The sequence below is a fragment of the Bison bison genome, unplaced genomic scaffold (genome assembly GCF_000754665.1).
Source record: "Bison bison bison isolate TAMUID 2011002044 unplaced genomic scaffold, Bison_UMD1.0 scf7180017864093, whole genome shotgun sequence".
NCBI classification, from domain to species: Eukaryota; Metazoa; Chordata; class Mammalia; order Artiodactyla; family Bovidae; genus Bison; species Bison bison.
Window position 1 is genome coordinate 3,108,284 of NW_011494665.1, and position 13,748 is coordinate 3,122,031.

Sequence of the window (13,748 nt, forward strand, 5' to 3'; positions counted from 1 at the left end):
GGGAAGGGTCTGGAAAGATGAGCCTTACTCCTCAGTGATCTCCTCGGGCAGCACCTCCCCTCGGAAGTGGCCCTTGAAGAGCTCCTGCAGGCAGGAAGCGAGGACAGACAGCTGCTCCGAGTCAAAGTCTTCCTGGGTGGTGAGAGGAGGACTGTCACCACCCAGACCCAGCCTCCCTACCCCCACTACCCAGAGCCTCTGAGCTCATCTGCCTCCAGCTCCAGCATCAGCAGGCCCCGCCCCCAGCAGAAGGGACCAATCCAGAGGAGGGGAAGCTGGGAGTCAGCTGCCTGGGGGGGCTCTGGGCTGGGCGGGCTGGGCTGCTCCCTCCCTGAGGGGGCAGGTTCCTCCTCACCTCCAGGACCTGGTCCACGATTTCCTGCATGACCTCACACTGGGCCTCTGTGTCACTACAGAGCAGAAGGGAGAGGAGATCTCAGGGACACGGAGGAGAGCAGAGGGCGGGACACACACCTGGAATGCGTGCACAAGCACACTCGCGTGCACACAGACAGAACACAGGAACCCTGGGAATCCGGGCTGTGGTGAGGGGGCCTCAGGGCAGAGGCCAAGGAGAGGGGGATCCCCACAGTACTGCTTTGCTCCTGGAGGCTCTTCTACTCAGAACGTTGGAGTGAGGGCCTGGCGTGAGGGCCTGGCGTGCTGCGAAACAAGGCTGCCCCCTCCCAGCCCACAGCCTGCAACCTAAATTGTAGAAGGCATCTCCTGTGCAGCTTCAGTCACTTCTCCACACAACCCCACCAGAACCCTTCCAAACCCACCAGTCTGCCACCCACCAAGTACCAGGCAGACACCCAGGACCGGCACCCACCTTCCCTTCTGGAGCTGGAGCACTTTGTCCCTCAGGGACTCATCTAGCTGGTCAAGATAAGGGGTAATATCAACTGGTTCCTCCACCACTGTCTCCTTGATTGGGTGGAAGCGAAACTCTCTCTTCTTCCCTGAAGGGAGTGATTTAGGAAAGGAGTTACTCGGCCCAGACATGAGAAGCACAGAGAGCCCCCTGAACAGTCTGGCCCCCTGACCCGAGCTGGGTGTGCACCATTCACTCAGAGCTACTGAGTGCCTGAAGCACTTCCCTGAGTGTGGCGTGTTCTAGCCTCAGGAAGCAAGAAAAGGCAGGGACCACTTGTCCTTCTTTCCCTCCTGCTTCAGTGTCAAGTTCTGGAGTCTCATCCAGGAACACTGATAACAAAACTAACTCAGAGGCACAGAGAGGACAGAGAGTCTGCTCCTGCCAGCTAGCCCTCCTAGGACGGACACAAGCCTGGACTACCTTTGCTGTTGAGATCCTCCTCATCATCACTGAAGGCTGCCTCTGCGTTGTCATAGCAACTCTCATCCTTGTCTGACATGTGGTTGTCCATCTCCATGGAAACTGGCTCCTCAATTTTGACTTGGAAGTAAAGAAAGACAAGACATTTGATGGCCTCCTTGTCCAATGCTCTTGGGAAGGGGAGACAAGAGGGCAAGTGGGAGGATAAGGAGCTCATGACCTAAATGGAACATGGACCTTGAAAGGACAGGCATCTTGTCCTCCACCCTCCAGGGCTTCAAAGCGGGGGGATTTTCCCAGCAATAAGAGCAGCACAGACCCTGACACCTCTATGCTCAGCTGAGGGTCAGCCAGTAGATAAGATCAGGCACAGTCCCAAGTGCTCTTTAACTTAGACCAAGTTGGAAAGCTCTGCCTAGCTTAAGCCCTTACCCCAAAACAAAAAAGGAAGGGGATCTGCCTGGAATTGGAAGCAAGATTTGAGACCCAACATGACAACCTCTCATCAGAGGACAGGGCCTGGGGCTGGGTAGAAAGATGGACAAAGCTAAAGTGAGATAAACATACATTCCATGAAGGCCTTCCACCTACTGAGGAGAGGTCAGGAAAAAAAAAAAAGGAGGAGTTAAGAGAGCAAGGGATGTCAGTGAAAAGCAGATAAGACAGAGAAGACATCATAAAGGATGACAACATAAGGAAGACAACATAAAAAAGAATAAAAGAAAAAACCGGGGCAAGAGAAACCGAACTGGACAGAGTCACAGAGGTGGAGCACGTGACGTCCTAAACCAGGGCTCTAGTCCAGCGCCCTGGATGTCTCCACCCCTCTTCTGAAATCGGTGATGGACTAGGCGGGGCTATACCTTCCACAGGTGGGCTGGGCGAACTGCAGAACTCAGGAAACTTCTCCCTCAGCATTGCCCGCAGCTCCTTGTCCAATTTAGGGTTGTCAAAGAGGGGCGCCAAATGCCTAATGGGGAACATGAATGAAAGTCAGTATCAGAGCTCCTCACTTCTAACGCTACGCAGAACTAAATAATACACAAGTCTAAGCCCAATGGGACAACTGGGCAATACTCCCTGGGAAGGGCCACTGGGGCACAGGGAAGGCATCTGAATCCCTCTGCAAGAGAGAAGTTCCTCTAAGAGGCAAGAGGACGTATGCCTAGCAGCCTTCGGTGGAGCCAGTACGTTCTATACGTCTCAAGGGAAAGGGTCAGCAGTGGGAGAGCAGTATCTGGCCACGGTGACCTAGTGAAAGGAGGAAAGAGCTGGTTTCCCTGCCCCACAGACACATGAAGTGCTTACGCCAGAACCCGTTTCTCCACAATGTGATTGAGGGAGGAAAAGACACCCTGCCGCACGTGGCCCTCCAGCGGGGGATAGAAGTTGGGAATGATCTGGAAGGGAAGAGGAGCAGAAAATGAACACAGGGCAGGACCTTCCATCCAGACTGTTCTGCTGAACTAGATCTAAAAAGCAGCTTTGGTTCCATTCAGGAAACACTGGGAGGTATGGCTGCAGAAAGGACTGGAATGTTCCTGACTGTCCTGTGCTGTTAAAATGGGAAACTCTTACTCAACCTGGGTGCTCCTCAAGGAGATGGGATTTAACCTGAAGTCATCATCCCTGAGGCTAAGAAACCCCATGGAGACATGGAAAGATGCAACTGGAGACAGGGGGAATGTAGGAGAGAAGCTTCACTAACTTAGGACAAAGGACCCATGACCATGACCACGACCCACTTTGCTCCCAAGGGGCACTGGGAAGACCTATTCACTGACTGCCAAGGTTAGAAGGACACACACTTAGCTCTGCTGGGCGGACATGGGGAGGAAAAAGGGCTGTGGCACTTACACGGCACATGAAGTCCAGGAGTGTGGCAGTGATGGCTGGGTGGGGCTTCATGGAGTGATGCATGACCAGGATGGCTGGTTCTGGAGAGTGTGGAATTAAAGGGTCCCCCCACATCAGAGAGTCCCCATACAATAAGCTATCAATATATACGAACGGCTCCAGAGAGAGCTATGTCTTCCCCGCCCCCTTCTAGTTCTGCTGAGCAGACCCAAAAGCAGACACTCCCCGCAACGGCTCACAGCCCTCATCTCCCTTCCTGTCCAGCATTCGGCTTGGAGGAGGGAGGTAGCAGGAGATAGCACAGACTTTTCCTCTGCCTGGGCCCTCCCCACTCAAAGCCCAAACGTAAGGCTATGGGGTGAAGGGGGTGCCATGGTCGCTCAGCCTCATCAAAGCAATTTTCCTTCTAGGTCAAGGAAGCGCGGATGAGGAACAACGGAACTGCTGCAGATAAGCTGCCTCCACACCACGCTGCCCTGACATTCACGGCTACTACCACGGAGACAAGGCAGCGGCGCAGGGGGCTGGGGAGTGGCTGCCTGGGCTCAGTCACATACCTATGTTCATAATGCTATCCTTGTCTGGGCTAAAGAACAGCCAGTCGTAAAACAAGGCCAGCTTGGCATTAGAGGCAGCAACATTTGACTGGAAAAAAAAAGGAGAAAAAAAGAGGCTAATTTCATCAACCAGCTCCCTTCGCTGCAGAAGCCCAAGGCAGATTCCAGGGCCCACGTAACTGCTCCATCCACGAAATTAAGTTTCTAGTGAATCAGGGTGGAACCGCCCCAGGGGTGAAGACACCCAAATCTGTGTATGAGGTCTCACCAACCAAGGGGCTGGGGATTGGTCTGGGTTCTTGATCCCACAAGGAGAACATCTGGGCCTGGGGGTCCCCTGATCACCCCTGAGCTAAAACACTCAGACTAGCCCCTCAGCTGCCTGTGCTGAGCTCCCCAGGCACATTCCTGAAGGGAAGACCCTTAGGCATAGCTTGCTATTATATCTGAATCAGCACATTCCAAGGACCCAGTCAGACAGGGGAGGGGGAACCCTGTCAGGAGAGGTCAGAGGGCAGCTAGATGCCAGAGAACAGTTTCCCATCCCAGGCACAGGGAGGAAACGCTGGGAAGGAAATGGCTCTACTGTGGATTCACCCTGTTCGAAGAAGGGAAGTATCCAGAGTTGATGCCAAAAGGCCCGGAAGTAAGGGTGTAAGGAACACAAGACCTGAATGTGAGTTAGGAACACTTCAAAGGAATAATCATACGTGGTTTCTGGAAGCTAACAGGAAAAGACAGGGATGCCTGAGAAACCCAGGCTTGGAGACTGGCAGTAAAGGTTCAGATGAAACTGTTCAACCCTAAACTCACATGGGAAATAAAAAGTGTGAGTAAACTTTGAGGCAGGGCAAAGACTGAGATAGTCAGGAGGAAGAGAGTGAAAAGGGGCCCTTCGGGGTCAAGTGGCCCAGAGTCAGGAGGAAGCATGGAGGTGTGGGACACGAGGGAGAGAGGGTCACCACCCTGTAGCCTCCACCCCTCACCCAGGCCCTCACCGTGCACGTGGTCAGCAGCCAGCCAATGATGGCCCATCGGGGCAAGATATCTGAACTCAGCACTTCATTGGAAGGGTGGACAACTCCACAGATGTAGCGAATGAGGTCACAGCGCAGAGACTGACTGTCTGGGGTTGACAGGTACTGACGCTGGAACCAATCCTGGTATCGCTTTTGTTGACCAAACCGTACCTTGGGGGAAGGAAACATTAGAAAGAAGAGCTAGGAAGGGAGGGTGGAATCTCTGGACAGAGGGAAATGAGCACCATTCATCTTTAGGTTTGACCTAGACCTCAATTTCTTCCCACGACTTAGTCATTAATTCCTATTGTCTCTTAAGTCTCTCTGCCTTTGGGAAGACATCCTGATTTAACTCTTCCTCGATTTAAAAAGAATGCTGTCTACTCAGCACTGACTGAAAGCTTTCCTAGGCTGAATGACAGAACAGGATCATTGTCTAAAACACAGACATTCTCCAAAACTTCTTCCAGCCAAGTCCTTCCCCTAAGTGGACTCTGCTGCTGCTGCTAAGTCACTTCAGTCGTGTCCGACTCTGTGACCCCATAGATGGCAGCCCACCAGGCTCTCCCATCCCTGAGATTCTCCAGGCAAGAACACTGGAGTGGGTTGCCATTTCCTTCTCCAAGTGGACTCTAAGTGTGTACAAATAGCAACCTTTCCTAAGGGGAAGATCTAGATTTCCTCTTCTATTCCCAATTCAACCAAAATAGAGACGAGAAAGGTTAAAAAAAAACAAAAACAAAAACTAAATCAACATAGTCCAACAGAACATTTGGCAACGGTGGTGCCTACTGAGCTCCTAAAATGTAGCTGCTCAAACTGAGGTACTAGACTTTAAATTTTATTTAATTGTAACTAATTTAAATTGCAACATGTGGCTAGTGGCTACCAGGTGGGACAGCCCAGATCTAGACAGTTCTCCTGGATGACTTGGGGAACTGAAAGCTGGCTAGAGCAGTGGTTCCTTAACACCAGACTAGCTGCACAGAAGCTGCTGCCTGGAAAGTCTGTTAAAAATACAGATGCCATAATCAGATTCTCTGGGACAGTAGCATCCAGGAAAGTGTATTTTAACACGCTCCTCAAGCAATGCTGTCATAATTCAGCCACCTTTGGAAACCAAAAGGCCGTAGCTCTCTTCCTGAGAGGTCATGGCTCACCCTGAGGAACCATGAGTTTCACAGAATGAACACTCTCACTCTACTCTTTCATAGCACATTTCACAATGGTAAATTACATTATCTGTATACAAGTATTGGTTTAATGACTACTTTAGACAGACTGAAAGCTTCCTGAGAACTGGAACTGTTACGTCTTTCTCAACACTGTATCCCCAGTCCTTAGCTCTGTGCCCAATCGCACACTTGACCGGCCCTCCACCAGACACCTGCAGGCTGAAGGGAGAAGCGCAGCTAGTACCTGCAGCTTCCCTCCCTGCTGAAGTGGGTTAGCTTACCCGGGATGTCATGAAGAGGAGCTTAGTCTCCATGTCTGGGGTTAGACGACATGCTAGGAATTTTCGAGACGTTCTTGACTGAAGAAGCTGTAGGATACCTGAACCAAGTATGGAAGGAAAGATAAAGGAGAAGACTGAAGACCTGAAGGAGCAGAAGGCAGGTGGGTCACCTGGGCCGGGTTCCGATGGCCAGTGGTCTTGCTCTTGGGGAAATTCCAAGACACGAGCAAGAGGGGTTCTAACCAGCATCTGAGTGATGTGCTCCATCCAACCACCATCCCCAGGACCCAGAGGTATTCATTCTTTTCTTCTACTGGCCGTCCAGAGTCCGATACTCACATTATTCCAGTTGGCAACATGTGGGAAAGTTAGGGAAAATTTTGGGACACCCTAGCCTCTCTTTCTGCTCCTGATGGTCCCACCACTGGGTCCTGGGACCAGTGTGGTGTTGTGGCATAAGCACGAGCTGTGGAGTCAGACAGACCTGGAGCCAAATCCTGCCTCTGACATTTACTAGCTGTGTGGCCTTGGGCAAACTACTTAATCTCCTTGAACCTTATTTTCTTTATCTGTAAATATGGAAAGTAAAATATCCATCTTATAGGGGTGTTCTGAGTATTAGAGTTAACATGCACGAGCCTAGCACACAGCAGGCACTTAAAACAACTCAGTACATGTTGCCATAAAAGAACAGTACAACGTAACGCAGAACCAGAGCTAGCTTCTCCTCTCCTGACTTCTCAGTCCTAGACTGTGACACTCGTGTTACGTGTGCACATGTGCACATATCACACACATGTGCATGTTGGAGACAGGTTGGGGACAAAGCTGTACAGTCACTGTTTAGACCATAAGGACCCTGGGAAGGCAAAAGGGAGATGAAAAGGGCCTCGCTGGGGGAGGCACACAGACACGCTCCCTCCCCCACAGAGGATTTTGGCTAAGCTGGATCCTTGGAATTCAGAGGCATCACAGTTCCTGGGGAGGAGCCTTCGCTTACAGGACAAATTCCAGTGCGTCTGCTGAGTCAGTCTCACAAGCTGACCTCTGACACTCCTGACACTCAGTGAAGCTGGAAACTGGTCATTGGCTCACCTCTTGAGCCCAAGAGTTGGTGGGACAGGAGGAGGAGGAGGATCACAGCTCTCTATCTCACTTTTTCTTAAATGACAGACAGCTAGAGCTTGCCAGATAGGGACTGTCTGGGAACATGAATGGTTCTGTGTAGTCCCGCCGTTCCCACATCCAGCTGTCCCCAGCAGAGCTTGCCCAGTCCCAAGCTTCTTAAACCTGACTGCCAAAGCCTCTCCTATCCACCCACTTCTGCCCTCTCGATTGACCTCTCAAGGACAGGATGCCCCAACCTTTACTTACCTGTGAACTGAGGACTCAAGGCCTGAGGGTTATGGATAATATCTTTCCAAAGCAGTTCAAATTCTGGTATCCTGGCAACATTCTGAAGCAGTCTGACGAGGTCTCGGCCAACCATCAAACATTCCATGAACTAGATGGGGTGGGTGGTGGGAGACGGGAAAGAGAATAAAAACAAGAACTGTCTACCCGCTGCAGGGAGGAAGGAACAATATGTTACAGGGAGGGGAAGAAAGGGGTCGAATGGATTACACAATTTTTTCTGGAACCAAGGGATTGGCTCCAAGCTGTTCAAGGGCAAGAGAGCTGAAGTTGGGGACCGAAATCGAGGAGGAGAGGTTGCTGGAAACTGCTGTCATGTTAATCTGTGGCCCTCTCCTCCTAGAATGGTTTCAGTCCAGGTCAAGGAACACAAACATTCCAAAAGGCTAGGGCTGGTAAGTTGAGCTCCAGACACCTTACCCCAGGACTTGCTTGGTCCAACAGAACTCTCTGTGGTAATGACAGCACCTCTAGTTGTGCTGTCAAAAGGATACCCATTTGCCAGATGTGGCAAATGAGCACTTGAAACGTGTCTAATTCAACTAAGGAACTGAATTTAAAATTTTATCTAATTACAATGTGTGTGTGTGCTTTTTTGTTCCTGGCCACACTGTGCAGCATGTGTGGCCCAAGTTCCCCAACCAGGGACTGAACCCATGACTCCTGCACCGGGAGCAGAGAGTCCAAACCGCTGGACTGCCAGGGAGTCCCTAATGTCAATTTATTTTAGCTTATATTGTGACACGTGGCTAGTGGCTACTGCGTTAGACAGCTTTAACTCTAGGATCTGCCTCTCCTGGGAGAGCTGACAGTGGACAATTCACTATCCCACGTGACCACGGCAGTTACCCCGGCAGGCAGGGGGCGGGTGGGGATAACGTAGCAGTGGAAACACAAGACAGCTTCTGTCTGGGACGTGCTGTGTGACAGCGCCCGTGAAGCTGACCAGGGAAGTCCCCAAGATGCCAGTGTAACCAACAGCGTTCCAGTAACTGGGGCTTTGTTGTTGTTTAGTCCCTAAGTTGTGTCCAGCTCTTTGTGACTCCACGCACTGCAGCAAACCAGGCCTTCCTGTCCCTCACCATCTCCCACGGTTCACCCAAGTGCGTGTCCATTGAATCAGTGATGCCACCCAACCACCATCTCATCTTCTGCCATCACAGGAACTAGGGCTGCTCCACACTGATTTCTCCACCCTGCTAGCCTCATCTGTCTTACAGTGATGAAAAAACAGCAGACCTTGAACCACCTTCAGTCTCCACCACCATCTCTGGCCCCAGGTCACCAGAGAACTGACGAGAGGTATCCCTTTCTGGGTCTCACTTTCCTACGGGTTTTTTGTCCTCACCCGCTCCCGAAGCAGTGAGATGCAGAAGTCCACCTCCTTCTGCCTCAGGGCCTGGAGCTGGGCGGTCCCGTGGTGGTCGACGATGAGGCGGAGGTATGTGTAAACAGCCATGGCGATGAGGATGCTGCTCTTCAGTACCCATTCTCTACAGGGAGGGAAGACACTGAAGACATGGGCACCTGCGCTCCATCTAGACCCACCCAATTTACCCCCACACTTGGCTCCAGTGCCTGGGAAATGGCTGATGATTAGCACTGGGAGTAAGTTTCTGGTTCCTTAATTGCTCACTCGTGCTGTCGTTATCTATCTTGGACTATTAACTGGCTAAGGTGGAGACAACTTCCTCTCACTCTACCAGGTGCCCAATAAAGATAAGTGCTAAATGAAAGCAATCTCTACCCGTAAGTACTTAACTTCTAATAAAATAAGTTTGTTGACTCAGTCATTCAAACATTAACAGACTGCCTACCGTGCACTAAGCCTGAAAGAGGCACAAGGGACACAGCCTGCAGTTCTTAAAGTGCAGCCCAAGGACCTCTGGGGATTACCAAGACCCTTTCAGGACCGCGGAGATTTCAGAACACACTGGGTATGCTTGTCATTACCAGCCCAGCACATTACAAATGTTCCCCTGATTTGTTCTGGCCACTGATCCCACTCCCAGTCAATGAGTCACCTGCCTTAAATCATAATCTGAAGAGAAGAACATGATTTTGGATGGCAAAGCCTATTTTACTAGGAGTTTTAGACATTTCCTGGAGAAAAGGGGGTAATGGAAGAATTGCGTTCCCTGTCGCTTGAAGAGGAGTACTAAGAAACTGTAGGGAGATTCAAAGACTCCAACGCTGGCTCAAATCACCAAAACTGGGGAGCTGTCTCCCCTAAACAAGCACTTTGTAAGTGTTTTAGCACCCCTGCTGGAAGACAGGGAACCAGAGGAAAAAGATGGGGAGTTTAATTAATCCAACCAGGCAACATCCTGATTCCGGAAAAGGTGGCCTCAAGCCACCTAATTAATAGACTCTGGCCTTCTCCTTTCACAGAGTAAAAGCAGCAGCCAAAGCCACGGGTGGGTCCCCCTCCCCGACCTGTTACCTTTTAATTCCACACCCCTAAGACCTGGGAAGGAGTGGGAAAGAAGGTGTGAAAGAGGACAGTTTTAAAGTTCTAAGGATTCATGTGCATTAAACGATGCGAGTTTTTTGGAGGGCAGGAGAAAAGGTAGGGCAGTTATCTGACACCTGTACAGTAAGACTGTGCTCTGACTGCCCAAATGAGAAAAATTCTGCTTTAAGGTATGGGAACAGAAGGTATCCGGCACCAGGAACAAAATTAGAAAAACCACTTCTTAGGAAGATTGCTAGTGGAGGTGATAAATGTATCTGAGACATGGGATGGGGTAATGAAGAGAAAGATCAAAGTGAAACCCTCTGACCCAGGATGTTAGGAAGGCCCAGTGACTTAAGACAAACAGAGATCTGATAAGAAACTGCTTGGAGCTCATGTGCTGTGCGCTGGTACCAATGATGGAGCATGTGCTGCCACCGCACCTGCGGCTGCACATCCAGGCCCGGGGCACTAGGTGGCACTGGCCGGCAGGGCTGGCACAGCTCTCCCGTTCCGCAGCGCACAGAACACAGCCATCTCTTTCACAAGTGTGAAGGGCTGAGGTCCATTCTTCTAAACCACTGGAAATACAGAGACTATCAGCCGTCTCAATCATGTGACTACTGTGGTGTCCTCTCCCAGGAACAGACTCTGAAATCACGCAACAGAAAGAGTGAGGCCACAGGACCAAGAGGTAGGCCTCACACCCAAACAAGCTCAAATATGCAATAGCCCTCAAACTTTCTGGTCCTTTACTTTGATGGAGAAGGGATCTCACGCCCTCCGCACCAATGGCCTCAGTGACCTCCTCATGCTCACCACCCCCTGTGCCACGTCAACAAAAGGAGGGCATGGGTAGGATGGACAGTCTTGGAAGGGAGAACAGGGGTACCTGCCAGGCCTGGGTGGTTGGCTGGCCCCACTCTGCTGAGTTCATTCTCCCTTACCTCCCGCCAAAGATAAACATTCCATGGAGGTCTGGATCAAAAATAAACCCTTATCAGATGAAATGAGTTTTTCCTGGGCTCTGAGGTATTTTAGTAAAAACCTTCTTTCCCACTCCTTCATCCCTGGGCCACAGCACAGCATTAATTCCGTCTCTTGCCACCAGTACGTGGCTGCTCCCTCCCCCACCTCACCGCCTCTAACCTATGGTGCTCTTGGGCCACTAAAAGCTCCTCACACACCCTTGCGTCCCATATCCAGTGTGGCCGCATCCAGCTCTTGCCCCCCCTTCACGACAGACTCTACCTCTGCTCCATCAGGATATCCAGAACACTCTCTGCCAACCAGATGTTTTTTGCCGTAACATCCCCACCTGATCAAAGGGGGAGAAAACAGAGAGTCAGAATGGCTCTGATTAGTGACTCAGCTCAGCCAGCACACTCCTTCTCCTTCTTACTGCTCCATCCCTGACTGTTATCCCATCCCTGATGCTCTGAGGGCTGAAAAAACTGTCTTTGTTTTGTCAGGCTTTACAATTTCCCTCTTTGCCTCCAGAGAGACGGGAAGGGAAGGTTTGGGGTTTTTCCAGAAATCAGAGCTGCTACTTTCCACAGACAGGGGGTTGCAGTGGGATTACTTTGACCCCTAAAAGGGAATGTCTGGGAAGGAGATATGAAAAGCCCACAGCTGGAAAGAACAGATGACATTTCAAATAGGGCCTGACAAGTCCAGGAGGCAAGCAACAGCTGCAGTCCAGCCACTGTATGTCCCAAATCCTGTGTTCAGCTCAAGACAGGCCAAAGGCTTTTGGTCTCCAGGTATCACAGTCTCGAGTGCTTGCTATGAAACTTCCTGGGGCAGAATTAAACAAGCAGTAATGCCAGATCAAAATCATAGGATCAGAAGTGGGGACTAGGAGTGCCAAACAGGGAAGAAAGTGCCAGGAGAACGGATAAAAATAGCCAGCACAACAACGCTATGCCTTGCCCCAGGTCCTAATGTAAAAATTCAATTTACAGAGTCACACATCACGTAGATTAAGGTTTATACACAGGAGTATCACTGTTATATAAAATCCTGAAGAGGAAGCAAAGAACCGAGGAGCAATGGTGAGGTAGAGAGACAGGGTCATATTTGCACAAACACATGTAATCTTGGGAAGAGAAGTAGCAGGGGCAGGACTCTTGGATAATCAGTGGTTCAGACAGATGTCTCTGAAGATAACGAAGCCTAAATGTCAGGGTCTGTTCTGTGACATAGTTTGTCCCTCAAACTGGGCCTAAGTGTTTAGGACATTGAGGTGGAGCCAGAGAAGATGTCGGGGGCTCTGAAAGTACAGTGAGATGAGAACCAATTATTTTACCCTTACTTCTCCCCCATTCCTTCCAGATTCTTCCTGATCCAATAGGCCACGAAACCCCAGAGTGAGGACTGGTTACAGTAGGCCAACAACAGGCTAAATATTCTCTATCAGGCCTCAAGTTTGGCAGGAAGGAAAATGAGGCAAGACTTATTGCTCCAAAAGGCCCCCTGTAACTTTTCAATTTCTTTGTGGAACATACGTGGCCAGAAGATGCCTGGGTCAAAAGGAAAGAACATAAACAGTCCAGGAATCAAGTCCCTTAGGCACTCAATCATTCTCCACTGCCTGGACTTAGGCATAGTGCATACTTCTTTCTTCTTTATGCTCTTGCCATCCAACTCACCGGCAATCTGCTTCATGAATGTCATGCAAACACCATCGGCTCCCAGAACCCCACTCTTCACTAGTTCCCGTACCAACCACACCAACTAAAGGAGAGAGAAAAAGACATATGAAGAGAAGGGCCTGTAAATTTGAGAAAGGGTCTAATCCAGTCATTTTATAAGTTAGGTGTACAAAGACAGAGGTGTGTTACCCCCGATTCCTCCTTCCCTTCCCCTTAGGAGAGGATCCATTTTCTGTTATGTCTCTGAGCTGGATCTCTCTTTTCTTTCTGGCCTTACCTGAGTACGGCAGGTATCCTGCAACTTCAAGTACTTCTCCATGAGTATCTGGTTGATTTTATTCAGAACAATATTCATGCCGTCACGACTCACCAGAGCCAAGTCCCGGTAACACTGTAAGAAGTGAGGTTTGTGAGCAGCCAGCAAGCTAAGGATAGGCTCCTGATCCCACTCACAGGGGGCCCCCTGCCCCCTAGCCTCTACCAATGGGATACAAGTGGCAGTGAAAAATTTTCTGCTCTAGAAGGCATGCTTACCATTCAACGACCAAAACACAAGACTTTCCACTCTGGAAAGACTTTCCACAAACCTTTCATAGGCTCCACCATCCCAAATCTACCCCTTGCTCTGTCATTCAGGGTGGGGATAAGGGACTGAGTTATTCTAGTAAGACAGAAAAGCCTGCTAAGAAAGGATCCCTGTCCCCTTACCTCCCTCCTTGGGAAGCGTCACACTGTTTGAAGCCACCAGCTGAGCAAAACCAGGTGGAGGCCATCTGCTTTTCATCTGCCAGTAAAAGGTCACTGCAGAATGGGTTTGGTTGAACAGGCCGGAAAGGATCTCAAAGAGATTTTTAGACTTGTATTGACACAGCCAGATGAAACAAAGGGCTAGGAGTATTAAGGAAAGAGGATCCATGGACCAGGATCCCAGAAAGAAAGGGCAGACCCAAACCGAACTTCCTTAACGAAGCATCTTTCTTCTTTTCTCCAGGCTGCCCTTTACTTCCACCAAGTATTGAAGGACGGGTCCTTTAGCACAT

At 50.2% G+C, this 13,748-nt stretch overlaps 1 protein-coding gene across 1 annotated transcript in view; it reads right to left on the reverse strand.

The window, feature by feature from the left end:
- INTS3 (integrator complex subunit 3) overlaps positions 1-13,748 on the reverse strand; it is a 37,502-nt gene that overhangs the window by 7,712 nt on the left and 16,042 nt on the right. The window contains exons 4-18 of the mRNA XM_010838443.1: positions 12,986-13,099; positions 12,706-12,790; positions 11,306-11,372; positions 8,948-9,092; positions 7,561-7,690; positions 6,187-6,284; positions 4,710-4,901; positions 3,712-3,799; positions 3,155-3,234; positions 2,606-2,697; positions 2,161-2,267; positions 1,298-1,417; positions 833-962; positions 356-410; positions 29-132 (exon numbers count right to left, since the gene is read on the reverse strand). Coding sequence (XP_010836745.1) covers positions 29-132; positions 356-410; positions 833-962; positions 1,298-1,417; positions 2,161-2,267; positions 2,606-2,697; positions 3,155-3,234; positions 3,712-3,799; positions 4,710-4,901; positions 6,187-6,284; positions 7,561-7,690; positions 8,948-9,092; positions 11,306-11,372; positions 12,706-12,790; positions 12,986-13,099 — 1,607 coding nt within the window. The remainder of the gene's footprint in view (positions 1-28; positions 133-355; positions 411-832; positions 963-1,297; positions 1,418-2,160; positions 2,268-2,605; positions 2,698-3,154; positions 3,235-3,711; positions 3,800-4,709; positions 4,902-6,186; positions 6,285-7,560; positions 7,691-8,947; positions 9,093-11,305; positions 11,373-12,705; positions 12,791-12,985; positions 13,100-13,748) is intronic.